At 33.2% G+C, this 18,414-nt stretch overlaps 1 protein-coding gene across 7 annotated transcripts in view; it reads right to left on the minus strand.

The window, feature by feature from the left end:
- ahr1b (aryl hydrocarbon receptor 1b) overlaps nt 1-18,414 on the minus strand; it is an 88,907-nt gene that overhangs the window by 44,502 nt on the left and 25,991 nt on the right. For all 7 annotated transcript variants that reach the window (XM_087302752.1, XM_087302751.1, XM_087302750.1 and 4 more), the window contains 1 exon segment: nt 99-214. In XM_087302752.1, coding sequence (XP_087158878.1) covers nt 99-214 — 116 coding nt within the window.

Genomic DNA, 18,414 nt, shown 5'->3' on the forward strand with positions numbered 1-18,414 from the left:
TCTCCTTTCCTCCTCCTCGAGGACATCTCTTTAAACGACTCTTCATGACATGCTAGAAAGGAAATACATGTACACACACATATGTTTTTATTTCTGACCTGTAGCAGGAGCTCTCCCTCTCGCAGACAGCCGTCAACCAATCCTGTTGCTTTACTGTTGTCGTGGTTACTGTTGTTTGACGACAAACCATTGCAGTTGTGGTTTTTCAGAGTGACTGTTGAAAGAAAGAAGAAATAAGAGTTATTCACCTTATTCTGCAATGCGGAACTGCTCTCTTTTGTGCGATTGTTTTAGGAGTTTCAGGTAACTTGGTTATGGGGGAAATGACTAGGAATAACAAATGGTGGTAAACGGTCCAACTACTTGCTCTACGAACAAGTGCGTTTATGCCTAATACATATTTTAATAATATAATAGGAAAATACCAGTTTGCAGTCTTTTTGCAGCCAGTTTTTTAACAGTCAATGGAAAATGGAGATTTCAAGCCAAAAAGGCTGCACTACTCTTACGTGAAAAAATAAGGTCAATACAAGCAATATAGGTTTTGTTTAAATGAGCCAAGAATCACTGTAACTACTGCAACAAACCAATATTCATAATCCGGGCCAAAATGATCACAAACTTGACATGAGGGAACCGACTAAACAACGATTTAAAAAATAAATCTCATATAAACTTATTAGCTTGGAGGAAAGGCTCTTTATAGCTTACTATGGCATGATAAATAGTCAAATAGACAGATAGATAAATAGATGGACCAAACAACAGATATGATAGAATGAACTATATAGATAGATAGGATAAACAGATGAGTACACATACTGTCTGGATGGATGGATGGATGGATGGATGGATGGATGGATGGATAGATGGATGGATAGATAGATAGATAGATAGATAGATAGATAGATAGATAGATAGATAGATAGATAGATAGATAGATAGATAGATAGATAGATAGATAGATAGATAGATACATACATACATAGATAAACAGATCAATAAACATATAGATAGATAGATAGATAGATAGATAGATAGATAGATAGATAGATAGATAGATAGATAGATAGATAGATAGATAGATAGATAGATAGATAGCTTTGAGGTTCAGTTTTGTTGAATAATATTAGGTTGACAGTTTGTTTTCAAATAGGTTTTCCACATTCTTCATTTGCCAGGCAGACAGTAAGCCCCGCCTTCAAACTAACACTATTGGCTGAACCACTGTTGCTATGCTAGACTGGTCAGAATTTTTAATCGAACAGAGCAACTCAAACACTTTTCTAGGATCTCAACATACAAACAGGCAACATAAAAAACCTGACAGGAAAACCCTTTTAAATCACTTCAAATGTTAAGCTAGCCTATCCTACTTTCCTGTCAGAGTATTTAGTATTTAATATGGTGCGCTCTAAAAAAAAATGAGTGAGTGCTTTTTTTTTCTTTTCTTTTGGTCTTGACCAGTAATGGATTTGGTCTGTGTCGTCTTTCAGGACAAGACAAATTCTTCTGAGCATTAGAAGAGGAACTGACCTACAAACGACAGGGGAAATGGATAGAGACGGACCAGGAGAACAGGACATGAAAAGCTTTTCACTCACACACACACACAGAAAGAGAGAAAGAGAGACGGAGAAGGAAAGAGGAAGCACTTTTCACTTGTGAGAACATACGTGGAAAACGCATTTAGGCATGGTGAGAGAAAGGTCACCTCGCTCTCGCTCCAAACCACCTGACAACGGCATAAGCAAATGTGTCATACTTTATTAGCCTCTCATCGCTTATATCAAGGCAAGACACTGTAGGTGAAGGAGGTAAAAAAAATAAGCAATAGTGAACGCCATACTTCACCAGTTGATTGTTTACGTTTAGAATTGTATAATGGTTTCCCTAAAATGTTATCGAAATATGAAAAATTTAATTAAGTATGCACTAATTAGATTACTAGCACAAAAATCAAGCCCTGTGTGAAGTGGTTGAAAATTCGGAATATTGAGTAAGGGCGTGGCTTTCTTTTTGCTCATCATTCCCTGATAGCAAACTAACGGGAGGAGGGTGTAATGGCAAGAATATTATGGCTGAAACCAACAAACTGACATCAACAGCGAAGGACCGCTGAAAGCAAATAGTCCAAATTTTAATTGAAGATTACTAAAACAAACTTCTTTTTCAATTAATTAACTTTCAGCCAAGGAAAAGCAATGTGTTCTACAAAATTAAACATTGGCTGCGTCCGAAACTGCATACTTCCATACTATATAGTACGCTAAAATCAGTATGCGAGCCGAGAAGTATGTCCAAATTCATAGAATTCGAAAATCAGTATGCGAGAAGTAGTCACATGACCTACTACCTTAGGTGAGCTTTTGAAGTGCGCATTCCATGCACGCTGCGCTATCCCACGGTGCCCCTCAAGAGAATTCATGAGTGGGAGTGAAGCGACGCAACTGACGCAACTGGTGTACATTACTGTGATGATTGGGTTTAGGGTGTGGCTGGATGTTAATAAAATACAATTGGTAAATTAATAAATTATATAAATAAGTGTCGTGAACTTCTGGCAACAGCTGTATCTCTTTTAGCAACTATGCTGTATGTAGGGCTGCTGCTAAAATACAATTTAATGGGCAATTTAATACATAATACTTGGAAGAATTGCTGTTTTTGTATTGCTGTGATAGTTGTGTTTAGGGTGAGGTAGACATTATTAAAATACAATGGGTAAATTAATAAATAATACTAACTTCTGGCCTCTGCTGTATCTCTTCTAGCAACAATGCTGTATGTAAAGCTGCTGCTAAAATACAATTGAATGGGTAATTTAATAAATAATACTTGGTAGAGTTACTGTTTTACATTCCTGTGATGGTTGAGTTCAGGGTAGAGGTAGATGTTAATTAAAAACAATTAATAGATAAATAATAAAGTCTTGTGAACTTCTGGCCACTGCTGTATCCCTTTTAGATACAACATGTAAAGCTGCTGCTAGAATACAATTTAATGGGCAATTCAATAAATAATAGTTGGTATAATTACTGTTTTACATTACATTACTGTGATGATTGTTGGGTTTAGGATATGGCTAGACATTAATAAAATGCAATTGGTAAATTATTAAATAACAAATAGGTATCGTTAACTTCTGGCTACTGCTGTATCCCTTCTAGCAACAATGCTGTGTGTAAAGCTGCTGAAGTTGAGACTCATTTTAGGAAAACGGCTTGTAAATGGTGTATTATACTTGAAATCTACAGACACAAGTTAATAAAGTGCAACAAAAACACTTTTTTTTTTGACTGGAGTCGGCAATCCATAAAAGAACTTAAATGTTTCTGTCAGTTTTGATTGTGTTGCTAAGACAAACACAGATTTGAAAACTGTAAAGGGGCTATTTTTATTGGTGTGTACTTATAACTGAAAACCGGTTTACGAAAAGTCAAAAGGTTTCAAAAACTGACAGGTGCATGACAAAAAAGTGTTTCGTCTCGCCGTAAAACTGTGAATAATGGCTTAAACGCTGTTTGCGCCAATTAAGTCCGTAACCAAAGTCTCACTCAACCAATGGCTTCAGATGTCAAGCAAGCTCGCGTTTAAGTGCATTGCTACTTCTCTTTGTGTTTCTCTTGCCATCCTTTGACCCTTTTTATAGTCCTAACACGTGACCTGTCGCGACCCTCGACCTTTATCAGACCATGATGCGATGGGTGAAAATGAGGCTGACAGGATTTCTTAAGATACGAAGATGAAAAGTGTGGTTAAACAATGCTATGTAGACCTTGTTATTTGAATTGATTATAATTAACAAAAAAAAAAAAAAGTGTAAACATCACATTTTGAAATTAATAATTTATGTAATTTATGTAATAATAAACCAGAAAAATGCAATATTACATAAAATTACAATTAGAAATAATGTAGAATTGTTTAACCACAATTGATAACGTTTTTAATCAAACATTTAGCTGCTAATAATAATAATATTATTAATAATAATAGATTATATTAAGATTTAATGGATCAAATTTTTGATAAACATTCAATATTGGCACACACTATTGAATATTAATAACTACATACTAACATAAATACTAAATCAAACATTTAAATAATAAACTTTCAATCATGACAATTAGAACATTAATATTGTTTTAATACAAACTGATTCAATCGCAGTTCAATTAAATGAAACGTTAACCAATAATATTAACATTTAGCCAATAAAAGTATAATTCAAACCCGTTTAGACATTTATTATTAAAATGCTATATTTTATATCCTTTTAATACAAATGTAAAATAATATAAACCATAAACCTAAAACAATAAACAAAAAATGTGGCATTTTACTGTTTTTTATTCAATAAAATATGTATTTTTATTTCCAAATTTTTATTTTATTGTTTACTTTTTTGTTCTATTATAATTGAATAATTTAATAACAAAAAACAAACAAACAAATGATTTAAAAAAGCTTTATATAATTTTAAATAAAATAAATAATAATATATTTAAAAATAAAACAAAAATAATTGTTTAATTATAATTTTACTAGATTTGAATAGTTAAATAATTTTTTATAAAAAAATTTCTATTTATGTTTAATACATCAATAAACAGTCAATACAGGGTTAAAATTCATTCATTTTCCATTTAACTCATTTTACCCATGTCTAAATCTATTAAAGCACAAAAAAGGCCATATTTTGTCTGGACGCTTAATCACTTAATAATACGGTTCAACCGCCAACTTTACTGTGTTAGCCTCACAATGTACTGAATGTAGCGTGAAATAAAGCGCAACCAATATCAGCATTTACAAACGCCACGGGTGTCAAACTCATTTAACCTAGAGTGAACCACGCATTAAGAGAACCACAATTTATATTGCCATATTTTTTGTAATAAATGTATACATGAATCTTTTTAAAGCTTGCTTTTTCTCTACTTTTCTGGAGCTAATCATTTTTATTTAATGTTTTACTTTTTTAATCTTAAATTAATATAAAATATTAATATAAAATTAGCTATTTCTCTAGTATTTTTGTATCTATTTTACCTATTTTTAGTGATTATTTAATTCAACTGCCAATGCAACATTTATAATTTTCATATGGTGTTCGTTGTTGTTTTTTTCTGATGTTATTAAGAAACTGTATTAAAGTTATCAGACTTTATTTTCCAAATCGAAATGCTTTTTAAAGGGTTTAGTTAAAATGAGCAAAACTTGATAAATGAACAAAACTAATAAAGCAGTTGTGGGTAAAAATAAAAGAACAAGAAGAAATTTACTCATTTCATAATGCTAATAATTCATAATGCAAATTTGTAAATCTGAAAAAAAAAAAAAAACAACAACATTGCCACTGCTCTCTTTTTTATAATCACTGATGAAAATAATTCGGATGATGCATAGACTATAAGTGATAATACTTAAATATTAAGATTAAATGACAACAATAACTCTTTTAGCCAATAATAATATACATTTAAACATGAAATCGAAATAATAAAAATATAATTTAATATAATAACATTTAATAATAATAATAATATGGATTAAAACATTTAGATATGATATACAATAGATAAACAATAATATTATTTAGATATTGTTATTAATAACTTACCCAAACTTATATACTCAAATTTTAATATTATAGAAAAAATATTAAATACAAATTTTAACAAGAGGAAAAATCAAGAGAAGCAAAAAAAAGTAAAAATAAAAATAAAATAATTAAAAAAAAATAAATAAATAAATAAAATAAAATTGTGAAATTTTCTAGGTTGTAATTTTTTACATTTCATTATCTTTCAATTTCTAAATATGTTTGGTGACTAAAATATTATTTTAGGAAATATATCTGTTTATTAAGCCCCTTTTGTTGTTTTGATTAAATGCACCAAAATACATTGCCTATATATACACTGGGAAATGAAAAAATATTCATATATTCATATTAACAGAGTTACATAATTATAAAGTAACTATTACCAGGGAAAGTAACTATTACATTACTTAAAAGAAATAGAATATTTCATGTGACTATAGAATAAATAAAATATAAAAAATTGAGAAAGACAACGGCAGCATGTCCTCAGCTATTTATCTTGATATTAATTTGTTTAATTCAGTTTAATTTTGTCTAATAAGTGTTTACGGTGGAGAAAAACGACATTTTATTTGCCTTGACGTCGTGGCTTCGTCTCCTCCTTTGGTAGCAGAGCTCACGTTATCACCTGCGTAACCACTAATTTTGTGAAAGCATGTGACGATGTGAGGTGCTTCATTAGATTAGAATTGCTTGACATCGACGCAGAGAGACTCTTTTTTTCCTAGGCATATGTTGTACGATACATAAACAGTCTTGCCTTTCACCTCATCGAGGGAAAAGTAGTGCTTATATTTCCGGTTTGCAAATGATACCTTTAAACTTGTTGGATATGCCATCTTTCTGACTCCTGGTCGTTGGTGTGTGCCAGGGTCAATGCAAAATTAGCATTTACTTTTTAAGTATATCTCCATTAGTTGAACATTAGCTCAAGATTGTATTTAAATTAAAAAGTAGGCTATATTTTTTTTAAAAAGGGGGAAAAAAGAGAGCAGGGAGCAGTTGTATTTTCAAAAGTTCTTGTTTGACTACCAATGCAACAATATAATACATGGAAAAAGTGAGATATTCTTGACCTGGTTGTTAATCGCAATTTACTGTAGGCTAAATTTGCATACTTTGTCAAGGCAGCCATTTTGAATGTTTGCTAACTAGTAATCTGGCAATCTATGCTAACACTGTTAAAGTATCTGTCTGTCAGTCACACAAAAGTTTTTAGCATAGCATATTTGAGAAGATTAAGCTTTGTTATGACCAGCTAGCATAGCAGCAGTTAGCGGCGGAGGCTAAGAGCGTTTCTGTGCCCCTGACAATCCTTCTTATGTGCTTCAAAGAGCGACGGGATGTTTAAGGGCCTTTTCCCATGATCTTTAGCTCTTTAGTCTCATGGAGCTGCAGACAAAGGGTAAAGGCCAGAGCCAAATACTGAGCCGAGTCCACACGCAACACCACTGCAGACATTTAAACTATTAAAAACAGACGTATGAAACACACAGTTGAAGTCAAATCCTTAGTCCGCGTTTAATTTATTTTTAAATATCTCACAAATGATGTCTAGAATTGTTCAAACAGCTTATTTAAAAATGAGCTGATTTTACACAGTTCTTGTGTTTGTTTTTGTGTGGGGGGGCAGCTTAATTGTTTTATGTTCAATCTACCTAAATTTCTAAAAACAACTAAGTAAACTTAATTAATTTGTGTTGGGAATACATGAAGGCATTATGGGAAACCCAGCAATTTTTACAGCGTAACATGCAGCCCAAGAAAAATTTCACAGTATTTCCCCTAATATTTATATATATATATATATATATATATATATATATATATATGTATATGTATGTATATATATATATATATATATATATATATATATATATATATATATATACATACATATACATATATATATATATATATATATATATATATATATATATATATATATATATATATATATTTATGTACTGTTGAAGTCAGAATCATCAGCCCCCCTGTTTATTGTTTCCATAATTTCTGTTTATCGGAGAGAAGATTTTTTTTTCAACACATTTCTAAACAAAAGTTTTAATAACTCACTTAATAAGACTAATAACTTTTATACAGCTTAAAGTGACATTTAAAGGTTTAACTAGGTTAACTAGGCATGTTAGGGTAGTTAGGCAAGTTATTTTATTACTATGGTTTGTTGTAGACTATTGAAAAAAAAATAGCTTAAAGGGGCAAAAAATGTTGACCTTAAAATGATGTTTAAATAATTAAAAACTGCTTTTTGTTTTACTCAAATAAAACAAATAAGACTTTCCCCGGAGGACATAATATTATCAGACATGCTAGAATATCAGACATAGAAGCTGTTAAGCATCATTTGGAAAATATTTAAAAAATAAATAAATAAATAAAATCAAATGTGGTCATAATATTTTTTGTTTGGCTGAAATAAAAATATTTTATTTTAATAAAAAAACAAACTATTTTAAAGGCAAATATTTAAATAAGTCAGAATTATTAGCCCCCCCTCTGATTGTTTTTTTTCTATTTTAAATATGTCTAATATATGAATAATGTTTAACAGAGCAAGGAAATTTTCACAGTATGTCTGATAATATCTTTTCTCCTGCTTATTTGTTTTATTTCGGCTAGAATAAAAGCTGTTTTTAATTTTTGAAATACTATTTAAAGGACAAAATTATTAGCCCCTTTAAATTAATTTTTTTTCGATAGTCTTCAGAACAAACAATTGTTATACAATAACTTGCCTAATTACCGAATCTGCCTAGTTAAGCCTTTAAATGTCATTTTAGGCTGTATAAAAGTTTCTTGAAAAATATCTGGTCAAATTTTATTTACTCTCATCATGTCAAAGATAAAATGAATCAGTTAAAACTCTTATGTTTAGAGATGTGTTGAACAAATCTTTTTTCCGTTAAACAGAAATTGGGTAAATTAAACAGGAGGGCTAATAATTTTGACTTCAGCTGTGTATATATATCTTTTATTTTATTTTTTTCTCTTGTCTACAAAACAAACCACTGTTATAAAATAACTTGTGCAATTAATTTCTTTGAAAAAAACTGTGTGTGTGTGTATATATGTGTAATTTGCTTTCTTAATAGAACAACTATTTTCTGGAGCTTTTATATAATGTTTTACACTGAAAAACAAAATGATTCAAAGATACGGAGACCCGGAAGGCATGTGATGGTGGGGAAAAAAATTGGTGGAAGAAAAAAAAAAACTAAGTGATAGGAAAACAAATTACTAAGGTTATCTCACTAATATATTTTGCGTTTCCTCGCAAACACTTGCTGTTTACTTCATTTATGTAAACCCTCCTGTTTTTGCCAAAATTCTCCCATATTTTACCATTCTATCCCACTGTCTTTACATTAAGGCTGTGCGTCGATCGTCGCCTTTCATACGCAATCTCTGAACCAGTGAATGCATGTATAAGCGTTGACTGACAGCCGCGCTCCGTACAATAAACCGATCCCAGATCAGCTTCTGTACACACCATTAAAGTAACACCTCTGTTATCAAACAAGTGAGCAGCAAATTAATCTCTCGTTCTGTTTTGTTTGATAACAGAGGTGTCACTGTAATAATGCACAGATCTATAATGAAAGCATTCCATTACTTTAGTGCTCATTTAAGAGGAAATTAGCTGGTTAAAATAAAACATGCAGGACGGATGTGTTTACATATCATTCAGTGTATTTGTCTGTCAGTGTAAACATACTGTACACCCATATCCAAAAGAGTCCTGTACTTTTGCTCCTCTTTAAATGGCGTGTACAGAAGCTGATCTGGGATCAGCTTATAGTATGGAGCGCGTCTGTCAGTCAGTGCTTATACTGTACATGCATTCACTGGTTCAGAGGTTGCATATATAAGGCGATGATCGACGCACAGCTTTACTGGAAAGAAAGTGGATGCAGACATTTTAATATTAATTTCAGTGTGCTTTCAAGATTTAAAACATATCAGAAATGGGAAAATACTTATCGATAGGATGATAGTGGGATAGAATGGTAAAATACGGGAGAATTTCGAAAAAAACATGAGGATTTACATGAATGAAGTAAACAGGAATTGTTTGAGGAGAAACAGTTTTGTGAGGGAACGCAACACATCTTTACGAGGGAATGCAAAAAAAAAACAAACTTAAAAATATGTTTTCCTATCTCTCTGTTTTTTTTTTTCTTCCACCATTTTTTTTTCCACCAATTTTTTCCCCACCATCACGTCCCTTCCACGGTCTCCGTACAAAGGTGATTCCTTAGATTTACAATTTTTTTTAAGTGGTTGTAAACAATTTATTTGGGGTGAATGTTAACAAATTAAGTTGAACATTACAAATTTTCATTTGTTTGTTTAAATTTAACAAATAAAAACTGTTTGCAACAATTTTGCAGGCATCTTTTTTTTCTGGTGTATTTTTTCGTCTATTGTAAAATTAGCCTTTTCTTTTTCACTACACTGTAAAACCCAACAGTCAACTTTATCAAATGAAATGAGTGTAGTTTACTCAAAATTGACTGAAAGTTAATTCTACTCATTTGAAAAGTTTTGAACTTAGTGTTAAAGGTAATGAGTTAATTAAATGCCTCATTACTTCAACTTAAATCAAGCAAGTTCACAGTACTCATTAGGATTAGTATTTAAACTATAATGGTTTGTTGCAATCGGTTTCCTCATACGGTTTGACTTACCTTAATTATTTGGGTTTTACAGTGTACTGTGCCATTCCAGTGTTTATTTAAAGATTGTATTTCTAAGAAAACTGTCTTGATCATTAATGCTAAGCTACATGCTATGTGGCTATCTTTAATGATCATGGTGGCTTACAAAAAAAAAATAATAATAAATGTTTACCAAACTAGCATGCAGATTGTCATTAACATTTGAACAAATGTCTTATACTGCTTTAGGTATAAATGCTCTGTTATTCCAGCATGTATTTTTGAGATTTTTTGCCACGATGGCCACAATGATCATAAAAGTTTAGCAAAAATCTCTGTTTTAAAATGTCAAGTCATTTCAGACCATCATGATTCATCCTGGTAACATAAGCATCTTTCAAAAATGTTCCATCATTTATTTTTGAGATTATTTTGGCAAGAGAGCTGTAATGATCAGTCTTTAAATTGCACTCGAAGCTGAATATATTTTCAAAATAAGACAAAACATATTATAATAACATAAACAATAAGAATCTACAGTAAAAATATGCAGTAAAATAATAAACATTTTACAGAAGGGTTAGTCATTTTAACCTCAACTGTATATTCACTGAAGCACAGTGGGAAAAAAACGTACACTGGAACAAAACACTGGTCAAAATTAGTAGGGCTGTCCTCGACTTAAGATTTTAAGAGGAAAAAATATGTAAAATAAGAAAAAAAAACATAAAAAATAAAACTATTTAAAACACTCACTGATTTACTGATGAAGTTAATAAAGCTCTGGGGAAATAATTTCAAATGTGAGCAAATAAATAAAATAAATGTAGCCATAAACAGCAATTATCTAGGTCCAAAAGATGTTGAACAGACATCAAATTGGCATCAAAACTGACATTAGAGTGCATTTTTAAATATGTCAATCAATACTTTTCCATGGGGCTTTACAAACATTTGGTGACCATAAACTACTTTCAGCATGGCAATGAACTGAATATTTACAATTCTTTGCTATAAGCTCTTGAAACGACTGCCGTGTTTATGTATATGGGCCTGTCCCGGGTCATCGCACATCAAGCCCTTTCAGCGACTGGAGTCTTTCCGCAGAGAGAAAAACCTGCGCTAAATGTTTTTGGCTTCAACTCGTGTGCTTTTACAGGCAGAGTCAAAACAGCTGAGGGGAAATATGAATGAAGCAGTTCAAATGTCAGCCAAATGCCACGCAATTTGAAGCTAGTCCTATTTGAAGAGTTTCTAACAGGCTTGAAAGAGCAGTTTTTAAGCATGTTTCATGGGTTACATACAGTTGAAGTCTAAATTATTAGCCCTGCTGCAATTTTTCTTTTTTTAATTTTACACTAATGATGTTTAACAGAGCATGGAATTTTTCACGGTATGTCTGATATTATTTTTTCTTTTGGAGATATTCGTATTTGTTTTATTTCGGCTAGAATAAAAGCAGCTTTTAATTTTTTAAAAGCCATTTTAAGGTTAATATGATTAGCCCCCTTAAGCAATATTTATTTTTGGTTGGCTACAGAACAAACTATCGTTATACAATGATTTGACTAATTACCCTCACCTGCCTAATTAACCTAGTTAAGCCTTTACATGTCTCTTTAAGCTGAATACTAATAACTTGAAAAATATCTTGTCAAATATTATGTACTGTCATCATGGCAAAGGTAAAATAAATCTGTTATTAGAAATTAGTTATTAAACTATTATGTTTGGAAACGTCTTGACAAAAATGTTTCTGTTAAACAGGAATTGGGGGAAAAATATACAGTAAAATAATACAATTTTTGGAGAAGGACCTAAACAGTATATTCAGTGAAGCAGAGTGTAAAAAATAAAACGTACGGTCTCACTTTATATTAAGTGTCCTTAACTACTATGTACTTACATTAAAAAAAATAAATACAATGTACTTACTGTGTTTATAATGTATTTGAGAACACTTGTAGTGCTTTTGAGTTGGGATAGAGGTTGGGTTATGGACAGGTTTGGTGGCATGGGTAGGTTTAAGGGTGGGTTAAGGTGTAAGGGATGGTCAACAATGTATTTACAAACGTAAATACAAAAGTTAATTACAGATGTAATTACATACGTGTATTTAATCAAGCATAAGTACACAGTAAATACATGTATTTACACAATAAGTACATTGTATCACACTATTAATTCCTGTGTAAGTATATATTAGTTAAGGCCACTTAATATAAAGTGGGACCAAACTTACATAGCAAAAGAACACTTGTCAAAATTATTAACCTATGGCTGTCCTCGACTAAAGATTTTCCATAATGACTAATCATCGTTCCATTTAAGCGTTTAGTTGACTAATTGAAGTCAATAGTGTCTTGGTTTCTGGGATCTTTTCTGCAGCAAGGGTTGGGCATACATACTGTAAATTCACTTGTAATGTAGGGCTTTGCAGTTTAATGGTATATAACAGTAATGCGGAATACATGAGCCCCTTTCAAACAGTGAGGCCGGCAAATATCCAGAACATTTCCGGAACGACTTTACTGGTAAACTAAAAAAAGCACTTTCCAGAAAAGACCATTCACACATCCATTCCAAAATATCAGTAAATTCTGACATTATTAACCAGAAATGGCTTCTAAACTGTTGTGTTTGTATTTGTAAACATAATAGGGGTCAGGCTTTTGTTGATGGGTTCGCTTTAATTTAAAGCTTTAGCATTCATGCAGCTGCTTTGTCCCAGAGACTTCCAAAGTCAGAAGAGTGAACTGCAGCAAAATGTTTACACAATTGACTACATTACAAATTCTGTGGATGGATAAGTATTGTGAACAACTTCCATGAAAACATATGGAGGAAGACTTCGCATGTCGAGATGTACATTAAGGGCTCTATTTTGACGATCCAATGCTAGTGAATGCTTCACTAGCAATAAAACAGTTAAACAGAGCATCAACTCATTTTTTACTTTCACTTTCACTCTCGTGGATAGGGAAACGTGTTGTACGCACAGACATCTATTAGCCTATACATAGTTATTTTCGTTTATTAAGCACAAAGGTTTGTTTCAAAACTATTTCTAAATTCAGTTCTAATTTCCAGCAAACGAATAAATAAACAATAATAACGAAGTGTGGTTAAACAACTGAGTTATATCCAAATACACATGCTATACCCCATATGTCCAATCTAAGCTTGTTTTTAATAAAAAAAATATAAATATGCATATAATAAATAATATTGCTAATAATAATGAAATTATACCAAAGCAAATTGTCATGAATAAACTAAAGAAGCCTCCCGAGATGAAGAAGGCATGAGAGTATGTTTTTTTTTTATTTATGTAGGCTGGAAAATAATCATTTTGTAATATTTTAATTTATATGTGTGGGAAGGAGTATGTATGGATGTTTCCCAGCGATGGTTGCAGCTAGAAGGGCATCCGCTGCATAAAAACTGAATAAGTTGGCAGTTCATTCCACGGTGGTGACTCCAAATAAATAAAGGGACTAAGCCAAAAAGAAAATGAATGAATTAATGAATGGAAAATATTTTTATCGGGAAAAAAAATTGCTCATAAAGTGAAATGAAAATTTGATCACACCGCTCAGCCTCATACGATTATGCTGAGAAGAGCTGTGTGGTGTCTTCAGTTCCATGAGGCAGATAAAACTAGAGCACAAGAAAGGCGAGGAGAGAAAAAGGCCTATTGTCAGGTATGAAATATTCACACTGGAGGTTCTGAGCGTTCGGTCACGTGTTGATGACATCACAGCAGCAGATGTGTGCGTCTGCCAGAGGGAAGATCTTTCAGATGAACACTGCACTCGACACACAGAGCGACAGCCAGCAAACGATAAAAACATCACAACACACACATCTCTCTGCGCACACAGATGAGTGACTCGCAACCAAATCTTTTTCATTTGCTCCATCCCTCTGGGCAGCTTTTCATTGGAGTGTGGTTTAAAGGTTCGCTAAGTGCTTTGCACTGACACACAGAGGCCTGCTAAATGCTAACGGATGCTAAACTTAAGTCATACGTAAATCTAAACAAAAAGCAAACAAAAAACTAACCAACTAACTCAACTTTCGCTCAGTTGAGGTTTAAATGCTTTGCTAAGTGCCTATGTTACTAGGGATGTCCAAACTCGGTCCTGGAGGGCCGGTGTACAGCATAGTTTAGCTCCAACTTCCTTCAACACACCCCCCTGGAAGTTTCTAGTACACATAGAAAGCTGGATTAGCTGGTTCAGGTGTGTTTATTTGGGGCTGGAACTAAAATATGTAGGACACCGGCCCTCCAGGACCAAGTTTAGACACCCCTAGCTTAGATCGACTTAATAGTAGCTTCAGTGGCTTTTTTTAGATTTGAGTTTAAAGCCTCCAGTTGGAAAGGTATCCGCCGCATAAAACATATGCCAGAGTAACTAGCGGTTCATTTTCCGCTGTGGCGACCCCTGATAAATCAGGCACTAAGCTAAAGGATAGTGAGTGGGTTTAATGCCAAATCAGCTTCCCTGAAACAAACAATACTTTTCTATAATAGATTACAACAATAAAAATACACCACCAACAATAAATACATGCATAAAATATCATAAAAATATAAAATGATTTTTGGCTTAAGTGGCTTAACCTAAATTAAACATAGGCCTATGCCTGCTGAAAAGCTAATATATGCTAAACTCATTTATAAGAATGTTAAAAGAAAACCAACAAACAAAAAACAACAACTAAATTATTATAATTTTTTGGAAGGTTTTGCTAGGTGGTTAGCTTTAGTAAGAGGCTAAAGGCTAATATATGCTAAATGCACAAAGAAAACTAGCAAAAAATGTACAATTTTCATACAAACATAACTTAAGATGGCTTAAAGGTTCACTAAATGTTAGTGCTGACACATAGATGCCTGCTGAATGATGATGTATGCTAAACTTATTCACAACAAAAAAACTAGCAAAAGCATTTCATTATTGTACACAAACATAAATTAAGATGGCTTAAGGTTCACTAATTGCTTAACGCTGACACATGGATGCCTGCTGAATGCTAATGTAGGATAAACTCATTAATAGGAATGCTGAAAAATTTAAATATTCATATCATACCTGTATATTTATACTTCTGCATCGAGCGCATGCATATGGTCTGGCGCAACCTTCGCACGGTCGCATACTCCTAGCCCTGGCTGACGCTGCGCGCACCTCTCAAAAAACTTAATTACATTTTACATTACATGTAGCACAAGCTCTGCGATTGGTTGGCTTGATAATGGTGTCAAGTGTGGGAGGGGCCAAGAGCCACAGATAAGGAGTGAGCCTGTTGGAGCGTGAAGTGTCCCATGAAGGAGCTCCAGTTGGAAACTATTGTTTTGTGTTTACATCAAGCTTAAAGTTGTTGCATGTCCACTAGTTTCTACATCTGAATAAGCTAGTTTTAGCTGCTTGTATTTTAAGGTAGCTTTCAGAAAAAATAAAACACCTGCAAAAAATAAAAATACAACATAAAATCCCGCTGCCAGCTAGTGTATAAAGTATAGATCAAGCTTTTTTCGTTTGTGAGTTTTTTAGGTGAATAGCCATAGCATGAAGTGAAATGCTAATTATGCTAAACACACTCAAAGAAAAATCTAAAAGCAAAAGCTCTCGGTTTTTAAAGAAACTCCTTTGGTGTGTTAATCTTGTCAATACTACTGTTCAAAACGGTCATGATTTGCAGTCATCAAATAATTGCTTCGGACTGTTTTTTTTAAAAACACAAATGTTTCGGCACAATGCCTTCCTCAGTGTGTGACACAATCCTCTCACTCCACCCTTTTATCCCATAATCAATCACATTGTGTCATTAGCCCCTTTCACACATACAGACCTTTCCGGAAAATTGCCGGCAATTTTCCGGAAATGTTGTATGTGTGAACAGGTCCTTTTTGAAAATACCGGTAAATTCGTTCTGGCTATTTTCCGGAAAGAGAAGTTGTAACATTATCGGCAATTTGCGATCTGTGTGAATGCAGGAGGAAGATTGCCGTAATAAGCCCGTGCACATCTAGAACGTGCTGACGTGAGACGTCTGCTTTAGCCAATCACAACAGTCAGACGCATTTACGTCCGCGCGGTTTGAGAGAATAAAAGCCTTTGAATATTTTTCCAGACACATTTAGCTGCTAGAAGTTAGTCAGATCACGTTTATATGTTCTTCTTAATGCCAACTGTGTAAATAATCATCGATGAGATGTTTATGATAAGCCGTTGTTTGTTTACCTTCAAGCTTTGTGTGTGCCTGTGAAACAGCCTGTGAGCGCCTGCACACACATATTATGAACATCTCGACATGCGAAAGTGATCCTGCGAAAGTTGTTCACAATATTCATCATCCACAGAGTTTGTAATTTAGTCAAATGTTTACAAATACAAGCGCAGCCGTTTAAAGCTCATTTGTGGTGAATGATGTCAGAATTTACCGGTATTTTGGAATGGATGTGTGAATGCTCTTTTCCGGAAAATTTCCGTAACGTCCTCGCCTGTGTGAACAGCGCTTTTTTGAACATACTGGTAAAGTCGTTCCGGAAATTTTCCAGATATTTACCGGTATCACTGTGTGAAAGGGGCTATTGGTTAGACGGCTACTCAATGATTAAAAAACTTATTTTCATTTTATTGTTTCATGATTAACCAAATAAGGACTATTTACCTTCATATCCAAAACATTATTTCACAGAAAAATATCATATCAATTATCATCATTTGTTTATGTCTACATCAATATATATAGCCTGCTGTAACGTCTGTAATTATATCAAATAAATAAAGGAACAAACACATACAGCCCCTTACAGTCTCCGATATGTTACCAAATACAGAAGAACTACACACAGCAGACATTTTGTCCTTATTTAGGTTCAAAAACAATACAAAATATAGCCTACAGTCAGTGAAAACCTCTCATCTGTGTCTGAAATCTACAGCAGCACATGGTAAATCTGCTCTTCTTTTTGGCTTTGTGGCTGTTCATCAAGACGTCGACAAGGTTTGTTTGAGACCAGGCTGACCATGGCTCGTTATTATATGTAGGTTTATGCTGTAAAAGATCTCTCGGCTGTGTATTTTAAACATAGCGGCTCTTTTGTTTTCATTCTGGCTTGTTGCATAAGCGAATTACGTATCTCTGTAAAGCAATAGTGTTCAGCTGCGCGTCTAGCTACGCCTTTTGGTACCCTTTTTTCATGTTTGGTACCCTTTCAAAGGGGTGCCTGAAAAGTGGTACAGTACGGTTCGATTCGGTACACCTTTTGACGGTGGAAACGGACATAAAAGCATACTAAACCGAACCGTACCGTACCACTCAGTGGAAACGGGCCAAAAGAAACACAGAAAGGTCCAACTTCTCATTCATTCCTCTTGGTGTAAGTGATTTTAATTTATGAATCCAGAACGCTTCTCTTCGTAATAATCTTTTATCCAGATAACCTTCTCTATGTGACTCAAACACTTCTTCAATTCTTATGCATTCTAGTTGTTTAACTTCATGTCCAAGACATTGTGATGAAACATTTGTGTTTTTGTATCACCCGAAGAATGTAAAAATAATAACAGTTGAAGCAATTCTCTAATGAGTGCGAATCATGACCTTTAAAAAAATATATAAAACAACCAAAACATGAATTGACCATTAGCTTATCTTAGTTTTACTAGGTGATTAGAATTGGCATAAGGCTTAAAGCTTATGTATGCTATGCCATTAGCATATATTAGCATTTAGCTGACTCATACAGTAAATGTCTAAATGCTAATGTATGCTAAACTCACTAATAGGAATGCCCCAAAAAACAAACAAACAAAAAACTAAATTGTCTACGCAAACATTTCACTCAGTTGTGGCTTAAAGCTTTGCTAGGAGCTTAGCAGGGTCATAAAAATGCCTGCTAAATGCTAATATATGCTAAAGTGATAGATTTATCCCACTGTCTCTTTAACAGGTGGAGAGGTCCTGAGGTAGAGATATATAGAGCAGAATTATTGGCGTTTCAGTTTGACAGCTGCTCTGAATACTGAACACCAGTGAACAACATCTGTCTGCTTCACTAAAACACTGCAGAAAGCCAGCTGTACACACACACACACACACACA

The sequence above is a fragment of the Danio rerio genome, chromosome 22 (genome assembly GCF_052040795.2).
Source record: "Danio rerio strain M-AB ecotype USA chromosome 22, GRCz13ab, whole genome shotgun sequence".
Classification (NCBI taxonomy): Eukaryota; Metazoa; Chordata; class Actinopteri; order Cypriniformes; family Danionidae; genus Danio; species Danio rerio.